The sequence below is a fragment of the Agelaius tricolor genome, unplaced genomic scaffold, assembly GCF_023055355.1.
Source record: "Agelaius tricolor isolate 1412-34295 unplaced genomic scaffold, bAgeTri1.0.p SCAF_36, whole genome shotgun sequence".
Taxonomy (NCBI): domain Eukaryota; kingdom Metazoa; phylum Chordata; class Aves; order Passeriformes; family Icteridae; genus Agelaius; species Agelaius tricolor.
This window is the reverse complement of record NW_027269296.1, coordinates 661793-676369: the sequence shown is the minus strand read 5'-3', so window position 1 is coordinate 676369 and position 14577 is coordinate 661793. Positions and strand designations below refer to the sequence as shown.

Sequence of the window (14577 nt, the reverse complement as noted above, 5' to 3'; positions counted from 1 at the left end):
GCCCGGTGCCGCCGGTCCCATTGGCCGCCGCAGTCACATGCCGGCCGGGCGGCGGCGGGGCTGCCGCTCCTCCCTCCCTCCATCCTCCCTCCCTCCCTCCCTCCCTGCTCCCCCGGCCGGGCTGGCGCTGGGAGCGGCCGCGATCGCACCATGAGCACCCTCAAGGTCTACAGCACGTCGGTGACCGGCTCCCGGGAGGTGAGCACCGGGCGGGGCTGCGGGCCGGGCCCGGGCTGCGCGCTCTGTCCGTGCGGCAGCCGAGCCCCCGCCCCATCCTCGCTGTCCCCTCTCCCCTGTACCGTCCCCACCTGGCCCCGGAGCCACCGCTCCGTGCTGGCTGTCCTCCCGTGCGGCCGGGGGCACCGCGCTGAGCCCGGCTGGCACACTGGGTGTGTGCCCACCCAGCCACCCGTGGCGCTCCTCTCCATCTCCCGTAACCTGCCTCTCCCACCCGGCTTCCAGATCAAATCCCAACAGAGCGAGGTAACCCGAATCCTGGACGGCAAGAACATCAAGTACGAGCTGGTGGATATCTCGCAGGACAACGCTCTCCGGGAGGAGATGAGGGCCAAGGCAGGCAACCCCAAAGCCATCCCACCCCAGATCGTCAACGGGGACCAGTACTGCGGGGTGAGGCTGTGCTCCACGCCGGGGCTGGGGCTGGGTGCTCTCCTGTCCTTGGATGTGCTGCACGTGTTCAGGATGCCCTGTAAATCATTTCTAGCGAGGTGCAGGGACCAGCACGGCTGTTTGCCTTGGGAAAAAGGGGACCCAGGCCGGGGGTTTGGGTGGCAGTGGGGCTGTGCCCGCCTTGTCCCGTCATCCTTGGCACAAACGGCTGGTGCCAGGGCTGTGAAGCAGACGGTGCCAGGGTGCCAGGGCTGTGAAGCAGATGGTGCCATGGCCTCAGGGCCCCTCCTGCCTCGGGAGTGAGCGTGTGGCGTTTCCCTGCAGGATTACGAGCTCTTCGTGGAAGCTGTGGAGCAAAACACTCTGCAGGAGTTCCTGAAGTTGGCCTGAGCCCCGCTTCCCCTCCCAGCCTGGACTCTACCTGCATTCCTGAGCGCCCTCATCTCCGACCACCCTCACCCGCAGGCTGTCAGCGCTGTCCTGGCACCACCACCTGTATCCCAGCCCAGGGAAAAACCACGACCAAAACTCCTCATTGCAGCTGCCTCCGACTCCCTCCTGCCTGACCCCGGCCTCATCCCAGAGGGATCCAAAGAAAGCGACGCTCGCTGCTTGGCCTGTGAGCAGAGCTGGGCCTGGCTCACGGCAGCTTCCAGTGCCTCTGTAAACAGCAAAGCCTCTGGGGCTGTGTGAGGTGATCCTGGCCTTCAGCCCCCTCCTCTGCCTCGCCAGGGGAGGGCTTAGGGCTGCACGGTACTTCCCACTTCTCCCAGTTGCTGTTAAAATTGTAAATTCTGCTGCCTCATTTCCTTTTTTTTTTTTGTCTTTCCCCCCCCCGCCCCCTTCATCTCAACTGCAGAGATTATGGCAACTAAGTAAGGGTTTTTTTGATGGTTGGTTTTTTTTTGTTTTTTTTTTTTTGGTCTTAATTTAATGCAAAAATACTGCACAGAATTTGGGTGTGAGTGCCCACCACGGTGGGGCTGGGGCTGAAGGCTGCCTGGGGAATGGGTGGGGCTGGCAGTGGGATCTGTGCTGCTCTGGCCACCCTCCACCCTGAGCAGGCTCCCTGGTGAGCATTAATGGCTCGGGGCTGCCCCAGAACAGCTGATGCTCCAGCTGTCCCATCTTTCCTCTTTGTGTTGGCTTGTTTGCAATCCTGGACCAAGTGCATTTTGTTTTCCTGCCAAAAAGCAAGTTTATAACCAGTGTTGTCTTCCGAGATGCTATTAAATGTTACTGTACCTTTCACAGCGCCGCTCTTGCCTTTCCTTTAAATCGGGTTTTATTTTGGCTACAGGTTAAACATCACCCTACCTAAGGATCATGAGTCATTTCCAGCTGAGTGGGTTGTACCTGCTGCTGCAGCCTGACACAAAGATCTTAACACCTTAGCTTGCTGCTGCTAATCAGAGGCTCCCAGGACGTGTGCGAATGTCCTACGGCGCAGCAGGGACAGGTACCGGAGCATTCCTCCCCTCTGCCCGGGGCAGGGACAGCCTCAGCCGGATGTGGCAGTGAAAAACAAACCTTTGGCACAAAGATTGCCTAGAGCAGGACACAGAGGGGCGGGGGAAACAGCTGCTCCTCAATCTGCTGCAGGTGGGAGAGGAGGAAGCTGAGGGAGAGCTGGGTGGGTTGAGTCAGTGCACACGGGGAGCTGGGGAAGCTGCTGGTTTGCTTCCTGCGTTTGAGTCGTGCAGCTCTGCTCAGAGGGCTCTGGGAAGAGCTCTGGGCTTCCAACCGTGCCTTTGAAAGCTGAAGGAAGTGGAAATTGCAGTGGAATAAAGGGTTTTATTGGGAGCCTTCACTGAGGGCTGGGTCTGTGTGAAGAGGGAACCTGCCAGAAGGCCCTGCCCCGCGTGAGTGGGAGTGCTGTCAGCTGGGAGTCAAGTGAGAGCTTGTCACAGCTGGAATGGGAAGAATGTGCTGGGGAAAGGGAAAGGGAAAAGCGCAGCCCCAGCCCACGGGCCGGGGAGGAAGATGCTTTGTTCAGGGCTGGGCAGAGGGGGGTTTGCTGCTCTCGGTGACACGGTGTCCTGTTGCAGCACCAGGAGGAGGAGGAGGGCGGGTGCCTGCAGGCAGGCTGGAGCCTGGGCCCCGCTGCAGCTGGGGGCTGTCCAAGGGAAGGAGCTGTGCACGTACAGGAAGCCCAGCAGCAGCAGGAGCTCCCAGCTGAGCCTGGCTCAGCCCCAGCCAGCCAATAACTCAAGGCCTTCAGGTTTAGCTCCAGCACAGACCGTGGGACTGAGCCTGTCCCCTGCTGTCAGTGCAGGTGAGATCTGCAGGGAGCAGCAGCAGCTGTGTGCAGAATGCAAACTGCCCTGGCTGTGTGTCCATCCTGCTGCTCCAGTCCCGGAGCACTGCCCGGTGCTGGGCTGAGGCTGGCAGGCTCCTGGGCAGGGCTCAGCCTGTGTTACCTGCACAGAGATGAGGAGCAGGCCCGAGCCCAGGTGAGCTGCTGGAAATGTCCCTGTGCTGGGACCCCGCTGTCCAGGGCCCCAGCAGCCGCCGTGGGGCAGCAGGGCTGGCCTGGCCCCTCTGCCAAAGGGAGCGGCCAAACGGCTGCTCCAACCCAGCTCCTCTCCATGTCCAGCACAGTGAAACTGAATCTGGAAAGAAAAGCTCTCCCTGTTTCCCAGCCAGGGCAGGCCGGTAAGGTGAGAGGCAGCTCCCTCCCGGTGCAGAGCAGCTCCTAGGCCGGCTGCAGCCCCCTGCCCTGCTGCTGGCAGGACTCTCTCCTGCGGAGCAGCAGCGAGGCCCTGGGGACCAGCCCACACTCCTGCAGGCTCCTGGAGCTGTCCGTGTACACCCTCTGGGGAAAGGTGCTGATGATCTCATAGTCCGAGTTTCCACCCCTAGGAAAGAACAGCACAATCTCCTCCTACTCATGGGATTCCCCAAGGTTCTGACTGATCCAGCTGCGGTTATGCAAGAGCAGGAAAAAGGGTTTGCAGCCCAAAGTGCGGCCATGGAGCAGCCTGGCCAGCACACAGCTGCACTGGGGAGGAAGAGGCTCCTGCATCCCACCAGCACTGAGCTCAGCCTGGGCTCACACTAGGCCAGGCAGCAGGAGTGGGGACAGCAGAGGGGCCCCTCAGCCACCTGGAGCTGTCCCCAAGGCTGAGGGAGCCCTTGTGCAGCGTTAGGTGTTTTGGGACACAGCTGGCTGAGCCAGGCCAGGGCTGCAGCTCAGCTTCCAGCACCTTGGGAAGGGTGGCACCAGCTGGGTGAGTGCTGGAAGGAGGCAAAGGCAGCACTGGGGCTGGATCTGATGGCAATTTGGAGAGGACAGAAGTTTTCCTCTGTTGCTGTGTGGCAAAGGGGGGCATGAAATGCTCTGAGCTTCTCAGGACTCTGCCTGGAGAGTGCTGGGTGGGCACAGGGCTGTGACCCAGCTCAGGCTGATGTTTGAAGCTCCAGGACCTGAGGAACCCTTTCCTGGGGTCCTGCAGAGTCAGGCAGCGAGGGGAGGGAGGGCTGGGCTACCTGAGGTGGGCGAGCAGCTGGCGCAGGTCCCCGATGGTGTCTGTGAGCAGCATCCTCAGCTCGTACGTCTGCTCCCCGCTCTCGGACCTGATGCGCAGCCTGCAGAGCTCGGGGGCTCCAGCCTCCTCTGCTGCCTTCACCCTGGGCCAGAGAGCCCTGTCAGCCCAGGAGAGGGCTCCTCTCAGCAGGAACAGCCTCCATGGGACAGGAGTTTGGTGTTTGGGAATGTCCTTGAGGTGAATGAGGCACTGTCTGACCAGGGGCACCCAGACCAACCCAGAGCCCAAACTGCTGCTGAGCTTCCCCAGCCTGAAGGTGCCTTCAAGAGGGTTATGGGCCTTTTTTAGCTTTTTCATTTTAAACCAGGGTTGTCTGGTAAGTACTTTGCCCTACTTCTTTGATTAAAAATAATCTGCTTGGGGTTTTTTTTCATTAGTTATTTGGGTCTTGGCTTGCCAGAAGACTGAGTGGAAAAGTGCTGTTAGTGAGACCTCCCACCATCAATTTTCTGGAGGAGTTCTCCATTTAATATGACTGCAGAGAGCTCCTTCAATAGTTACAAACTCCTAGGCCTTGGCTTGCTGTCGGGAAAACTTTCACATAAATAAGTGACATTTTGAACAACAGAAGCTTTTTGTTAGAGATGTAAAATATGGCACGTTTGCCATGAAAAATTCAGTGGTTTTCCCAAAAGACCAAACTTGGCCTTTTGTCTCACTATTTCTGAGGTCTAAAAGGGGAAAATCCATTCCTCAACTGAACTCCCTGAATTAAACCTGCAGTGATAAAATAGGAGGAAGAGGAGATCCTGAAGGGTGGGGGGCTGTACCTGTAGCTCTCCAGGGCAGCCAGCCCAGGTGTTTCCAGCAGGATTTCCTCGCTGCTCTGCTGCCCATCAGAGCCCTGCAGGGAGAGCAGCCAGAGCTGGCACAGCCACCAGGCACGGGCCCAGTGCCACGTGTGCCCTGGTGCAGCCTCTCTGGGAGCTTCCACAGAGCTGAGAGAGGCCAGGGAGGGGCTGTGGGTGCTGTGCAGGGAGCTGAGTCCAGAGCATCACCCCTGCTCTCCCCCTGGGCTGTCTGGAGCCCGCTGGTACCTGTGGAGCTGCTCCTTGGGCCCTGCCCATGCTCCCTCTGTGCTCCAGGGGCTGGCAAACCTCGCTGGGATCCTGCTCCAAGGAGGCTTTGGGACCTGGGGAGTAGAGGGGAGATGCGTCCGTGCGTGACCTTGGTGACAAAGGTTTTGCCTCCAGAAGAGGCAGATTTGGTGAAAGGAGAGAGCAGCAGCCGACAGGGAGAGCTCTCGGCACCCCAGTGAGGCCCAGAGCAGCTCCTGGGTGCCTCCCTTAAGCTGTCCCACTTTGTGCCCCACTGAACGTTTGACTGTCAGCATCACCAGTGCGAGCTGTGCACGGCTGGGGTGCTCAGCTCTGGGCAGCTCTGCTGTGGAAAACTGGAGCCATCCCCATTTTTACAGACTGGGACATTTTGCACCTTGGGAGGGTGAATTTGCAGGTGTCCACTCCTTTCTGCTTGGACAATTCTTTATTTTGCTGCTCGGATAAAGGGGATATTTAGCTTTAGCCTTGAGCACAGTTGTATGAGGCAGGCAGCTGTTTCTCATGAGGGATACCTGTGCTGGGTTATTTAGTGATGCACCCACAGCCCCACTGATTTCTGACTTCCCAGCCCTGTCAGATACTGCTTACACAGACTGCAAGTGTCTAGAAGCCAAATGAGGAATCTGTGGCCTTTGATGTCCCATATTCTGCTGTGAAAGTCTGAAGAGAAACTGTCCCATATTGGGTGCAGTTACGGTAAATTCGCCCTGACGATATCTTCATTTTTGGAATGACTTTTTGAAAGGAGTGGTGTTTGCAAGCAGCTCTCCTCAGGCCTGCAGGGTTACCTCAGCATCCTTTCATGTGGTCAAGCTGGAAGGAAGCTTGGCCTTTCAGAAAAGCACGGGGCAGATATGGTTTTGGCAACCTGCTGAATTTCTATTATTTTATTACTTGCCACATCTCATTCTTCAGCAGGATTAATGCTGAGAGGATCCTGTGTGTGCTGCTGGCTCCCAGCTCCTGACCCAGAATTGCTGAGACCCTCACATTCCTCTCCTCCCACCTGGTAAGGTTGAAGAATCCTCCTCCTCAAGACTGAGCAGCATTTTCGAGGCAGGTTTAAGATTTTACCTGGGCTCTTGGAGGTTTCCTGCACTCTGCTGGATTCTGAAGTACCCACCACGTGGCCAAGGCCAGGAAAGCTCCCTGCAAGGTCTGGCTTCTGGAACACCACGTCCCTCCTGTCAGTGACCTGTAGGCAAATCTGAGTGTTGCACAAGCTCCTCTTGCTGCATCTGAGCCCAACAAACCACGGCCATGCCAGGCAGCAGCTGTAAACCCCAAACCAAGGCTGCCCAGGGGACCCCAGCCCCCAGAGCTCTGCACGATCCCTCTTCCATGGGCCTTTCATGGCCCTTCCATGGGCCTTTCTCAGCCCCAGAGCTCCCAGCTGGCCCGACCTTGTCCTGCTCAGGCAGCTGTGCCCTGGTTTCTCCTGGCACAGGGGGAGTCCAGCCTCTGGCTGTGCCTGCTGACATTGCAGGTGCACTCCCAGACCTACATTGGAGTCCTCTGAGGCTCTCTGCCTGCAAATGTGGCTTTGGCTCTTTGCCATTTCTGAGAAATCAAAAACTGGGGCCCAAGAGAACCTCAGGTGGCCAAATCCATTTAAACTGTGGCAAAACAAACTCCCACAACATCCCCTTTAAAAAGTTCTTGCTCAATCTCACGTAACGAGCTTTTCCAGGGGACCTTTTGAGAACATTTTTCCCCCTCCTTTTTGTGCCACAGCTCCTAATTTCCTGCATGTGCTGTTTGTCTCACAGAGCCTGCTGTGCTCTCAGAAGCCTCGCTCCAAGGCGGCTTCACTGAGGCACAGGAACCCTTGAACCCTGGTGCTGAGACGTTTCCTGTAACGGCTGCTGCAGGTGCCCTGGGTGCCCGCCCTGGCCCCAGCCACACCTGCACGGCCCCACACGCCCCAGGCTCCCTTCTGTGGGCCCAGGAGCTGGGGGTGGCACTTGCCTGCAAGGGGACCCCGTCAGGGTAGCGCGGCTGCAGCTCGGAGGGGAAATAACCATCCATGATGTCCTGCAGGCATTGCTGAAACAACAGGAGAGCTCCTGCTCACACCTCAGCCTTGCTGGGCTGATCTTTCTGCTGGGCAGCTCCTGGTTGGGCTGCTGTGGCCTCGCAGAAAGGTCTGCATCACAGACATGGATTGTCCATCTCTAGAAATTACTGCACAGGACAGGAGAGGCTTTACAGGCGCTGTGGGGATGCAGCTGGGCTCCTCTGTGTAGCCATGATCTTTTCTGAAAAATCCTCGGACCCCTGCCAACTGTGACCGTGTTCACTGGGGTCTGAGGATGAGGGAAGAGAGGAGGATCTGACTCCATGTTTCAGAAGGCTGATTTATGATAATATATATCATAATATATATTTTATGATATATGTTATATTAAAGCTGTACTAAAAGAATAGAAGAAAGGATTTCATCAGAAGGCTGGCTAAGAATAGCAAAAGAAAGAGTGAATAACAAAAGCTTGTGTCTCGGACAGAGAGTCTGAGCCAGCTGGGCTGTGATTGGCCATTAATTAGAAACAACCACATGGGCCAATCCCAGTTGCACCTGTTGCATTCCACAGCAGCAGATAACCATTGTTTGCATTTTGTTCCCGAGGCCTCTCAGCTTCTCAGGAGGAACAATCCCAAGGAAAGGGTTTTTCATAGAATGTGTCTGTGACAGCCAACACCAGCACCCCTCTGCAGGACTGGGATGAGCCCAGCAGCCCATGCCCTGTCCTGGGGCTCAGGGGGGGCTGCAGGGCGGCTCTGGCTCCCCTCAGCTGCCCGTACCTGCGTGGCCGGGTGCCGGTAGGGCCGGAAGGCTCCGTGCTGTCCCACGGTGATCCCGTCCCGGTACAGGGTCACGGGCAGGGGCTCTGCCCGCCGCAGCCGAGCCCCCCGCACCGTCTGCTCCACCTGGGAGCTGCCCTCTCCCACCAGCGAGTTCAGATCCTTGATGTGCTCCAGGATTAAATCAAAATCCACCTGCTGCTCGCCAGGAACGGCCTCACCTGCGGCAGAGGGGTCGGAGTTAGGGGTGGTGGCAGGGCGTTCATTTATCTGTAACAATCTGAGGTGTGTTGGGGCCCTGACACTGCTGGGCTGCCCGTGCTCTGCCCTTCACACCTGTGCAGGATCTGCTGCAGCCTTTGCTGTGGCACAGCCCTGCCAGGCCCCGGGCTGTGTGCTGAGCCACAGGGGCAGGGCAGGGATGCAGAGCTGCAGCTGCAGCTCCAGTGCAGCTCCTGCAGCCCAGGCTGGGCTCCCCGACCCTCCCAGCAGTGCTGTCCCTGTGCAGGATGAGGAGCTGCCCCAGCTGGGTTAAACAGATTGGATCAGGGGATCAGGTGCTGAGCAGGTGCCTGCAGCAGGGCAGGGCCTCTGCCAGGATGTTGGTCTGGGGCTTTGAGGGCTGTGATGGGGCACAGGGAAGAAGTCAGAAGAGGAAATGAGAAGAAAGGGCTTAGCTGAGTTGAAGTCCTTGCTTGTTCTGCTTTTGTTATGAGTTGCTAAAGGATGATTTGAAACAGGTCAGGGAGCTGAAACCAAAACTGTTTCTGGCTGATCTCCCTCTTCCCTCCTGCATCTAAGGGAAGCTCTGGTCTAATATTTCCATGGTGGTTAGGAAGCAGCACTGGCTCTACAGTACAAATAATTTTCTTTTTTTTTCTCTCTCACCACTCCCTAAGGAGGCACTGCCGAAGCTGCTTGGGCCCCAGAGAGCAGAGCCAGGTCCCAATTAAACCCTCACATGTGGCAGGGAGGAAAGGCAAACAATACTCCCTGATGGAGCAGGCTCTGTGAGTAAGTTACCACAGCTCCTGTGTGCACAAAGCACCTGATTCTGTTCTCCACCCACTCCATGTCAACATCATCAGAGCAGTGGAGCCTCAAACGTGCAGGGTTTGTGAATTCTGCAGGAAGCAGCTGCTCTGAGGTCTCCTCCTGCAGGGCTGAGCCATCAGATTCTCTCCTCTTCCTCCCCCAGAAGGGTGTACAAAACACAGGAATATAAAATTAAACCTTCGGCTGAGCTCCTTGTCTGTGTCCCTGAGAGGGACTGATGGGATCCCAGATCCTGAGGGTTTGGTGCTTATCTCGGGTCCCTCCGGGGAGCTGGGCAGGCAGCTCCAGCCGGGGGTGCTGTGCTTTACCCGGCCTGCAGAGGCTCCCTGCGGGCGGCTCCTCTCCATCCCGGGCCGAGCCCGGCTCCTCCAGCTGCTGCTCCCGCGTCTCCCCAACCCAGATCAGGCCGTAATCGCTCAGGAACCGCTGCAGGAGGAGAGTCAGAGCCTCAGAACCGGCAAAGGGAGCCCGAGAGGGGTCAGCCATGGCCGGGAGAGGCAGGGAGGGAGCGGGAACGGGGCTGCTGGCCCTGGCAGACAGACAGACAGACAGACAGATGGAGCAGCTCCAGCAGCACAGGGAAAGGGAGCAGGAAAGATTTGCAGTGCCAGAGGACAAGGCTGCAGGAGCTGGGCATCCCAGAGCCCTGGAAATCAGGATGAAGCTCACAGAGGCACAGGTGTGTGTGTGTGTGTGTGTGTGTGTTTAAATCCTCCTCCTGCTCCTCCTTTTCAGAGTGGAGGGGCTGTGAGGACCAAAGGGCAGCTTGGCAAAGGCCGAAGCGGGAGTGCAGTGACCCCAAAGCAAAGCAGAGCTGGCTCAGGGCAGGCAGAGCAGCCTCACCTCCATCTCCCAGACCTGGCTCTGCAGCTGAAGGCACCTCAGCTCCAGCTCCTCTGTGCTGGACGGGCCAGGAGCACCTGCAAGAGACAAGCTGCTGCTCCTGTGAGGATCCCAGGCAAGAGCTGTGGCTCCCTGTGCTCAGTGAGCTCCCACCCGTGGCACACAGGGGCTGAAGGGGACAAAATTCACCCTGCAGGGTTTGACGATGCTGCTGACAGACTGAAAATGCAGTTTATTCCATCCAAGAGGTTCCAGCAGTCCAGGGCTGTGGGTCACAGAGCTGTGCCCACAGCTGTCAGCTCCAGCTGCAGGCAGGCCTGGAGACCCTGAGTTTGGTTACAATGCATTATAGACTTTTCTTTTGGTTACAAATGTATTATATCCTTTTCTTTTGGTTACAATGCATTATATACTGTTCTTTGCTGAGCATCTCAATACAGCAGAACCAATCTATACCTTAACTATTATCTACAGCCTATCATAACTACTGTAATTACCACATTCATGTTACTGTTCTCCAATCACTAAAAGTTAGTGCATTACAGTTTGAGCTAGAAGTTGGTTTTCAGTTTTCTTGCAGTGGAAAATTCTGAGACCTTTTTTCTCCTTGCCCCATTTGCTGCCTTGTTTGCCTGTGCTCTCTTTCTGCTTGGTAAAAACATCTTCTTGTGTGGGGTGGGTTTATCCTCTGCTCTAAGCCATAAAAGCCCCTCATAATAACTCACACACCCTTTGCCTCCTTGGTTATCCAGTGAGACTGGCTCAGCAATTCTTTTCATCTATATCAAAACTTGCTTCCATCTCTATTCCTTCATCAGGTTCTACCTGTAAAAATCCTTCTGCCCAGCACAGATATCTGTGAGACTTTCCTGTCAAACCTTCATCCTTCCCAGCAGTGGGAGCTGCAGTGAGAGGTGCTGTTGGCAGCCCAGAGTGGGCATTGCTTGGCTGCCCCAGGGAGCCCAGGAGGAGCAGGAGGCTCCTGGAGCCCTGGCTGGCAGGCAGAGCACACAGCTGTGGTTTCACAGCCACGTTTGTGTTCAGAGCTCAGGAAATGGAGAGCTCAGCACAGCCCTGCCCACGGGGGCCCTGCAGGAAACGTGTGTGGGCTCCAGCTGGGGCTGGGAAGCTGCTGGGCCCAGGCAAAACCCCTGCAGTGACTCGCTGAAGCTGGCTTCAATTTAGAGCCAGGCTGGCCTGGGATCCTCTGGGGGCTCCAAGTGGGTTTTGGTTTCTCCCAGCAGCTGTGAGGAGCTGCTCTCCTGCTGTTTGAACCCTTTGCTGCTCTTCATCCTGGGCTGCCCGTGGTTGGCTTCACAGCCATGGAGACCCAGAAACGGGTCAGGAAATGATGTTTTACACAAGAGCAACAGCCACAAAGTGCAGCTCTGCCCTGGGACGTGGCCCCTCTGTGTAGCTGTGCCCTCTCACCAGGGAGGCTGCTGGCTTTAGGAGCCAAGGACAGGATCCAGGATTCAGGATCCAGCTGTCCCCAGGCCTGCCCTGCAGCTCTCCCAAAGGTAGAACAGATTTTACCTTCCTCTTCCTGAAGATTCTTTATCTTCTGCTTGAGCTCAGCGATCCTCCTGTCCTTCAGGGGCAGAACAATGGCCTGGGTCAGTCCTGGGCCCCAGCAGCTGCAGGCACAGCTGGCCAAAGGGCTGAATCACCCCACAAACACCTTAATGAGGCTCAGATGAGGGCTGGGATAAATAGAGAGCCCCAGGAGCGGGTGACCCAGCTCCCATCCTCCCTCTGGGTGCACTGGGTGCTCCTGCTCAGAGCTGCAAGGAGGGGCTGATCTAGAAAATAAACCACTGCAGCCACTTCTTAAAAAAACCTCAAACCAAACAAAAAAAGGTATTTATTCTAAGGTTTCAAAGGGTATTTACTCTAAGATTTTAGAGGGTATTTGTGCTAAGATTTTTAAAGGGGATTTATTTTAGATTTTAATGGGTATTTATTCTAGTCAGAGAGGGCTGCTGCAGGATGGCTCTGCTGTGGGAGCAGCTGCTGTTTCAGAAAACAAAATGGGAGATGCACCACAACAGGAGGGCAAAATTAAATCCCAAAGCCAAAGAGCTGCTGATCTTAGTGCCAGGGTGCTGAGAGTCACTGCTGCCAGGAGTCCCAGCAGGGACTGTCCCCTCTGCCACCCCAGGGCCTGATCCCACTGCTCTGTTGCTTTGTAAAGGGCTTCTTTGGGTAATTAATAGCAGGCCACAGATTAACTGAGCCCACACAAGCTCTGGGAGGTGGAATTCCTGTGGCAGGGGACAGAGCAGGCTCAGCAAGAGGCTGACTTTTACCTTCAGCTGGATTTCTTGTGCCTGTTTCTCTACTTTTTGTTCCAACAGGGAGATTTTTTCTGCCAGAGAGGACACGAGCTCCATGTCAGCGTGAGCTGCACCTGAAAGCACAAACACCTGTGAGCAGGGCTGCTGGTCTGACACAGCAGGGAGGACTTTTTGGGGAGAAATCCTTTGGCTCCTGGGTGTGTGTGTGAGAGGGGAGCCACAGGAGCAGGTCTGGCCTGGGGTGCCACCAAAAACTGACGGCCCAGAACGCCCAGAGCCCTCAGGGCTTCACCGTCCGTGTTCTTTTGCAGTGTTGTCCCCCGGAGCAGGAGCAGAGGGTGCCTTGAAAGGATTCCCTGGCCCACAGGCTGCCCGGCCTGGCCTGGACACTCACCCCCCGCCGCCATCTTGTTTACGGCCGGTTGCCATGGCGACGCGAGGCCCGCTGCGATTGGCCCGGCGCTGGTCACGTGGTGGGAGAGGCAGCACCTGTGAACTACAATTCCCAGCATGCACCGCGCGCGTTCTCCCGGGATACCGGACCGGGACCGGTCCCGTTTTTGTCCTCAGCTCCTCTCCGCACACACCCACCAGCCGGGCCTGAGGCCCCTAACGCCGCGCAGCTCCTCCCGATGCCCTCTCCTGCTTCCTCAGTCTCTGTTTTCTCACCCAGGGTTTTGCTGATGCCCTGAGCTCCCCCAGCGCCTGTCCCCATCCCAGGAGCCTTTCCTGGCTGTCCCCACCCCACTGCTTCCTCTGCTGCTCTCCAGCAGCTCGGTCTCACCTGCTGGAGGTGAGCGAGACAAGCCAATGATCCCCCCGGCTTCCCCTCCTTTGATGGGGTGTGCAGAGAACCTCAGAGGGGTTTGTGCTCCAGGGACCCCAAAGCTCATCCCCTGCCATGGGCAGGGACACCTTCCGCTGTCCCAGGCTGCTCCAACGCAGCCTTGGACGCTTCCAGGGATGTTGGCTGTGCTCACGAGGCTGTAATTTCTACTTGGCCAAAACCAGAACTAAATTTGGTGAAGCTTTTCTGCAGAAAATCCCCCAGCTCTGGGCGGAAGCCGGGAGGAGCTCACCATGGTGAACACATCACCACGATGTGCTCCAGCAGCACGAGCCCAGACAGCAGGTGCGTGCTCTCAGCACGCCCCAGTGCCTTTATTCACTTCAAACCATCTTAAAATAACCGGATCCTTTTTGTTTCCTCTGCTCCCATCCCTTTTTCTGGGCTCCCTCCAGGGTGAGGGAGCTCGGGGAGCTGCAGTGGGCAGACGGAGCTGGGGGTTGAGGGAAGCATTTCCTTTATTTGGGGTGTGGATCTGAAATCCCGCGGGATGCCTTGGCTCCAGCTCCACCTGAGGGAAGGAGGTTTGCTCCTGCCAAGCCTCCGGTGACCCAGGGAAGGTTCCAGTCACTCCTTGGTGGGCCTGAGCGCAGAGAGACCAGGCAGGAGCAGAGCCTGAGGGGTTTCAGCCTTTCCTTGAACTTTTTCTTTGGGCACGCACCGTTGCTTCTTTTTACACACTTTTACAAAAACCCCACTGTAGTTCTTTTTATCTATTTCTCCACTGCTTCCAGCCACGTGCTCACCCCTTTACATCCTTTTATCTGATTTACCACTTAGTCTTTAGGCTCTATTCAGTGGCTCCAGAAGAACTGAATATCAATATATCTATAACATGCCTCTAATATCTATCTATAACTGAAAATTTCTATATTCTGCTCCTTATCCCTGCCATGCCACGGAGCTGCTGCCGTGCCAGGGGATGCAGAGGAGCAGCCCCACTGCTTCCAGCCACGTTTGGCATCCTGCGCTCAGCCCTTTACATCCTTTTATTTTATTTTGCCGCTTGGTCTTTAAGCTCTAGTCAGTGACTCTGGGAGAGCTGAAAATATCTATAAATCTATATATATAATCTATAGATATATATTATAGATAAAAAATAGATATATCTAAGATATATATTATAGATATAGATAGATAGATATTATAGATATAGATATAGATATCTATATCTATATATCTATAACTGAAAATTTCTATATTCTGCCCTTATCCTGGCACACCAGGAGCTGCTGCAGGGGACTCGGAGGAGCAGCCCCGCAGGTCCCTCACCACGTCTGGCACCTCTTTCCCGCCCGCACCGGCAGCGCACGGGACCTTCCCCTTTTGGGGAAGGGAGGCGCGATTGGTGCGCGGTGCCCCCGCCGCCTTAAAGGCTCGGGGCGGGCGGGGAAGCGGCACGGGAGGCGCCGATCCCGCGGAGCCCCGGCCATGCAGCGCGCCCGCCTGCTCGCCCTGCTCGCCCTGCTCGCCCTGTGCCTGGTAAGGAGGGG

General features: G+C 56.5%; 2 protein-coding genes across 7 annotated transcripts; one reads left to right on the top strand and one right to left on the bottom strand.

The window, feature by feature from the left end:
- Window positions 1-39: 39 nt before the first annotated feature.
- SH3BGRL3 (SH3 domain binding glutamate rich protein like 3) lies at window positions 40-1881 on the top strand. Its single transcript, XM_071453053.1, has 3 exons — window positions 40-198; window positions 463-630; window positions 955-1881. Exons 1-3 carry the CDS (start codon window positions 151-153, stop codon window positions 1018-1020), a joined length of 282 nt encoding a protein of 93 aa, XP_071309154.1. The 5' UTR covers window positions 40-150; the 3' UTR covers window positions 1021-1881.
- A 17-nt stretch (window positions 1882-1898) lies between these two features.
- Window positions 1899-12687, bottom strand: UBXN11 (UBX domain protein 11). 6 transcript variants are annotated; one of them, XM_071453046.1, is made up of 12 exons: window positions 12632-12687; window positions 12250-12350; window positions 11477-11531; window positions 9941-10017; window positions 9406-9523; window positions 8042-8262; window positions 7208-7285; window positions 6314-6434; window positions 5216-5310; window positions 4949-5022; window positions 4120-4260; window positions 1899-3488 (listed from the first exon to the last, which is right to left on the bottom strand). In XM_071453046.1, the coding sequence occupies exons 1-12, from the start codon at window positions 12642-12644 to the stop codon at window positions 3326-3328; spliced, it is 1257 nt and encodes a 418-aa protein (XP_071309147.1). In that variant the 5' UTR covers window positions 12645-12687; the 3' UTR covers window positions 1899-3325. The 6 variants fall into 6 exon arrangements, with proteins under 6 accessions (XP_071309147.1, XP_071309150.1, XP_071309149.1 ...); XM_071453049.1 differs by having other exon boundaries at window positions 9941-10031; window positions 11477-11526; window positions 12632-12650; XM_071453048.1 differs by having other exon boundaries at window positions 11477-11526; window positions 12632-12650.
- Between the last annotated feature and the right edge of the window lie 1890 nt (window positions 12688-14577).

Excerpts from the sequence above, each read along its gene's own strand:
- SH3BGRL3 (XM_071453053.1), top strand. The coding sequence starts at position 151 with ATGAGCACCCTCAAGGTCTACAGCACGTCGGTGACCGGCTCCCGGGAG. Across the intron at positions 199-462 it reads CGGTGACCGGCTCCCGGGAG|ATCAAATCCCAACAGAGCGA; the intron begins GTGAGCACCGGG and ends CCCGGCTTCCAG. Across the intron at positions 631-954 it reads ACGGGGACCAGTACTGCGGG|GATTACGAGCTCTTCGTGGA; the intron begins GTGAGGCTGTGC and ends GTTTCCCTGCAG.
- UBXN11 (XM_071453046.1), bottom strand. Across the intron at positions 10,018-11,476 it reads GAATCTTCAGGAAGAGGAAG|GTGCTCCTGGCCCGTCCAGC; the intron begins GTAAAATCTGTT and ends TGTCTCTTGCAG. Across the intron at positions 3,489-4,119 it reads CAGCTGCTCGCCCACCTCAG|GGGTGGAAACTCGGACTATG; the intron begins GTAGCCCAGCCC and ends GTTCTTTCCTAG.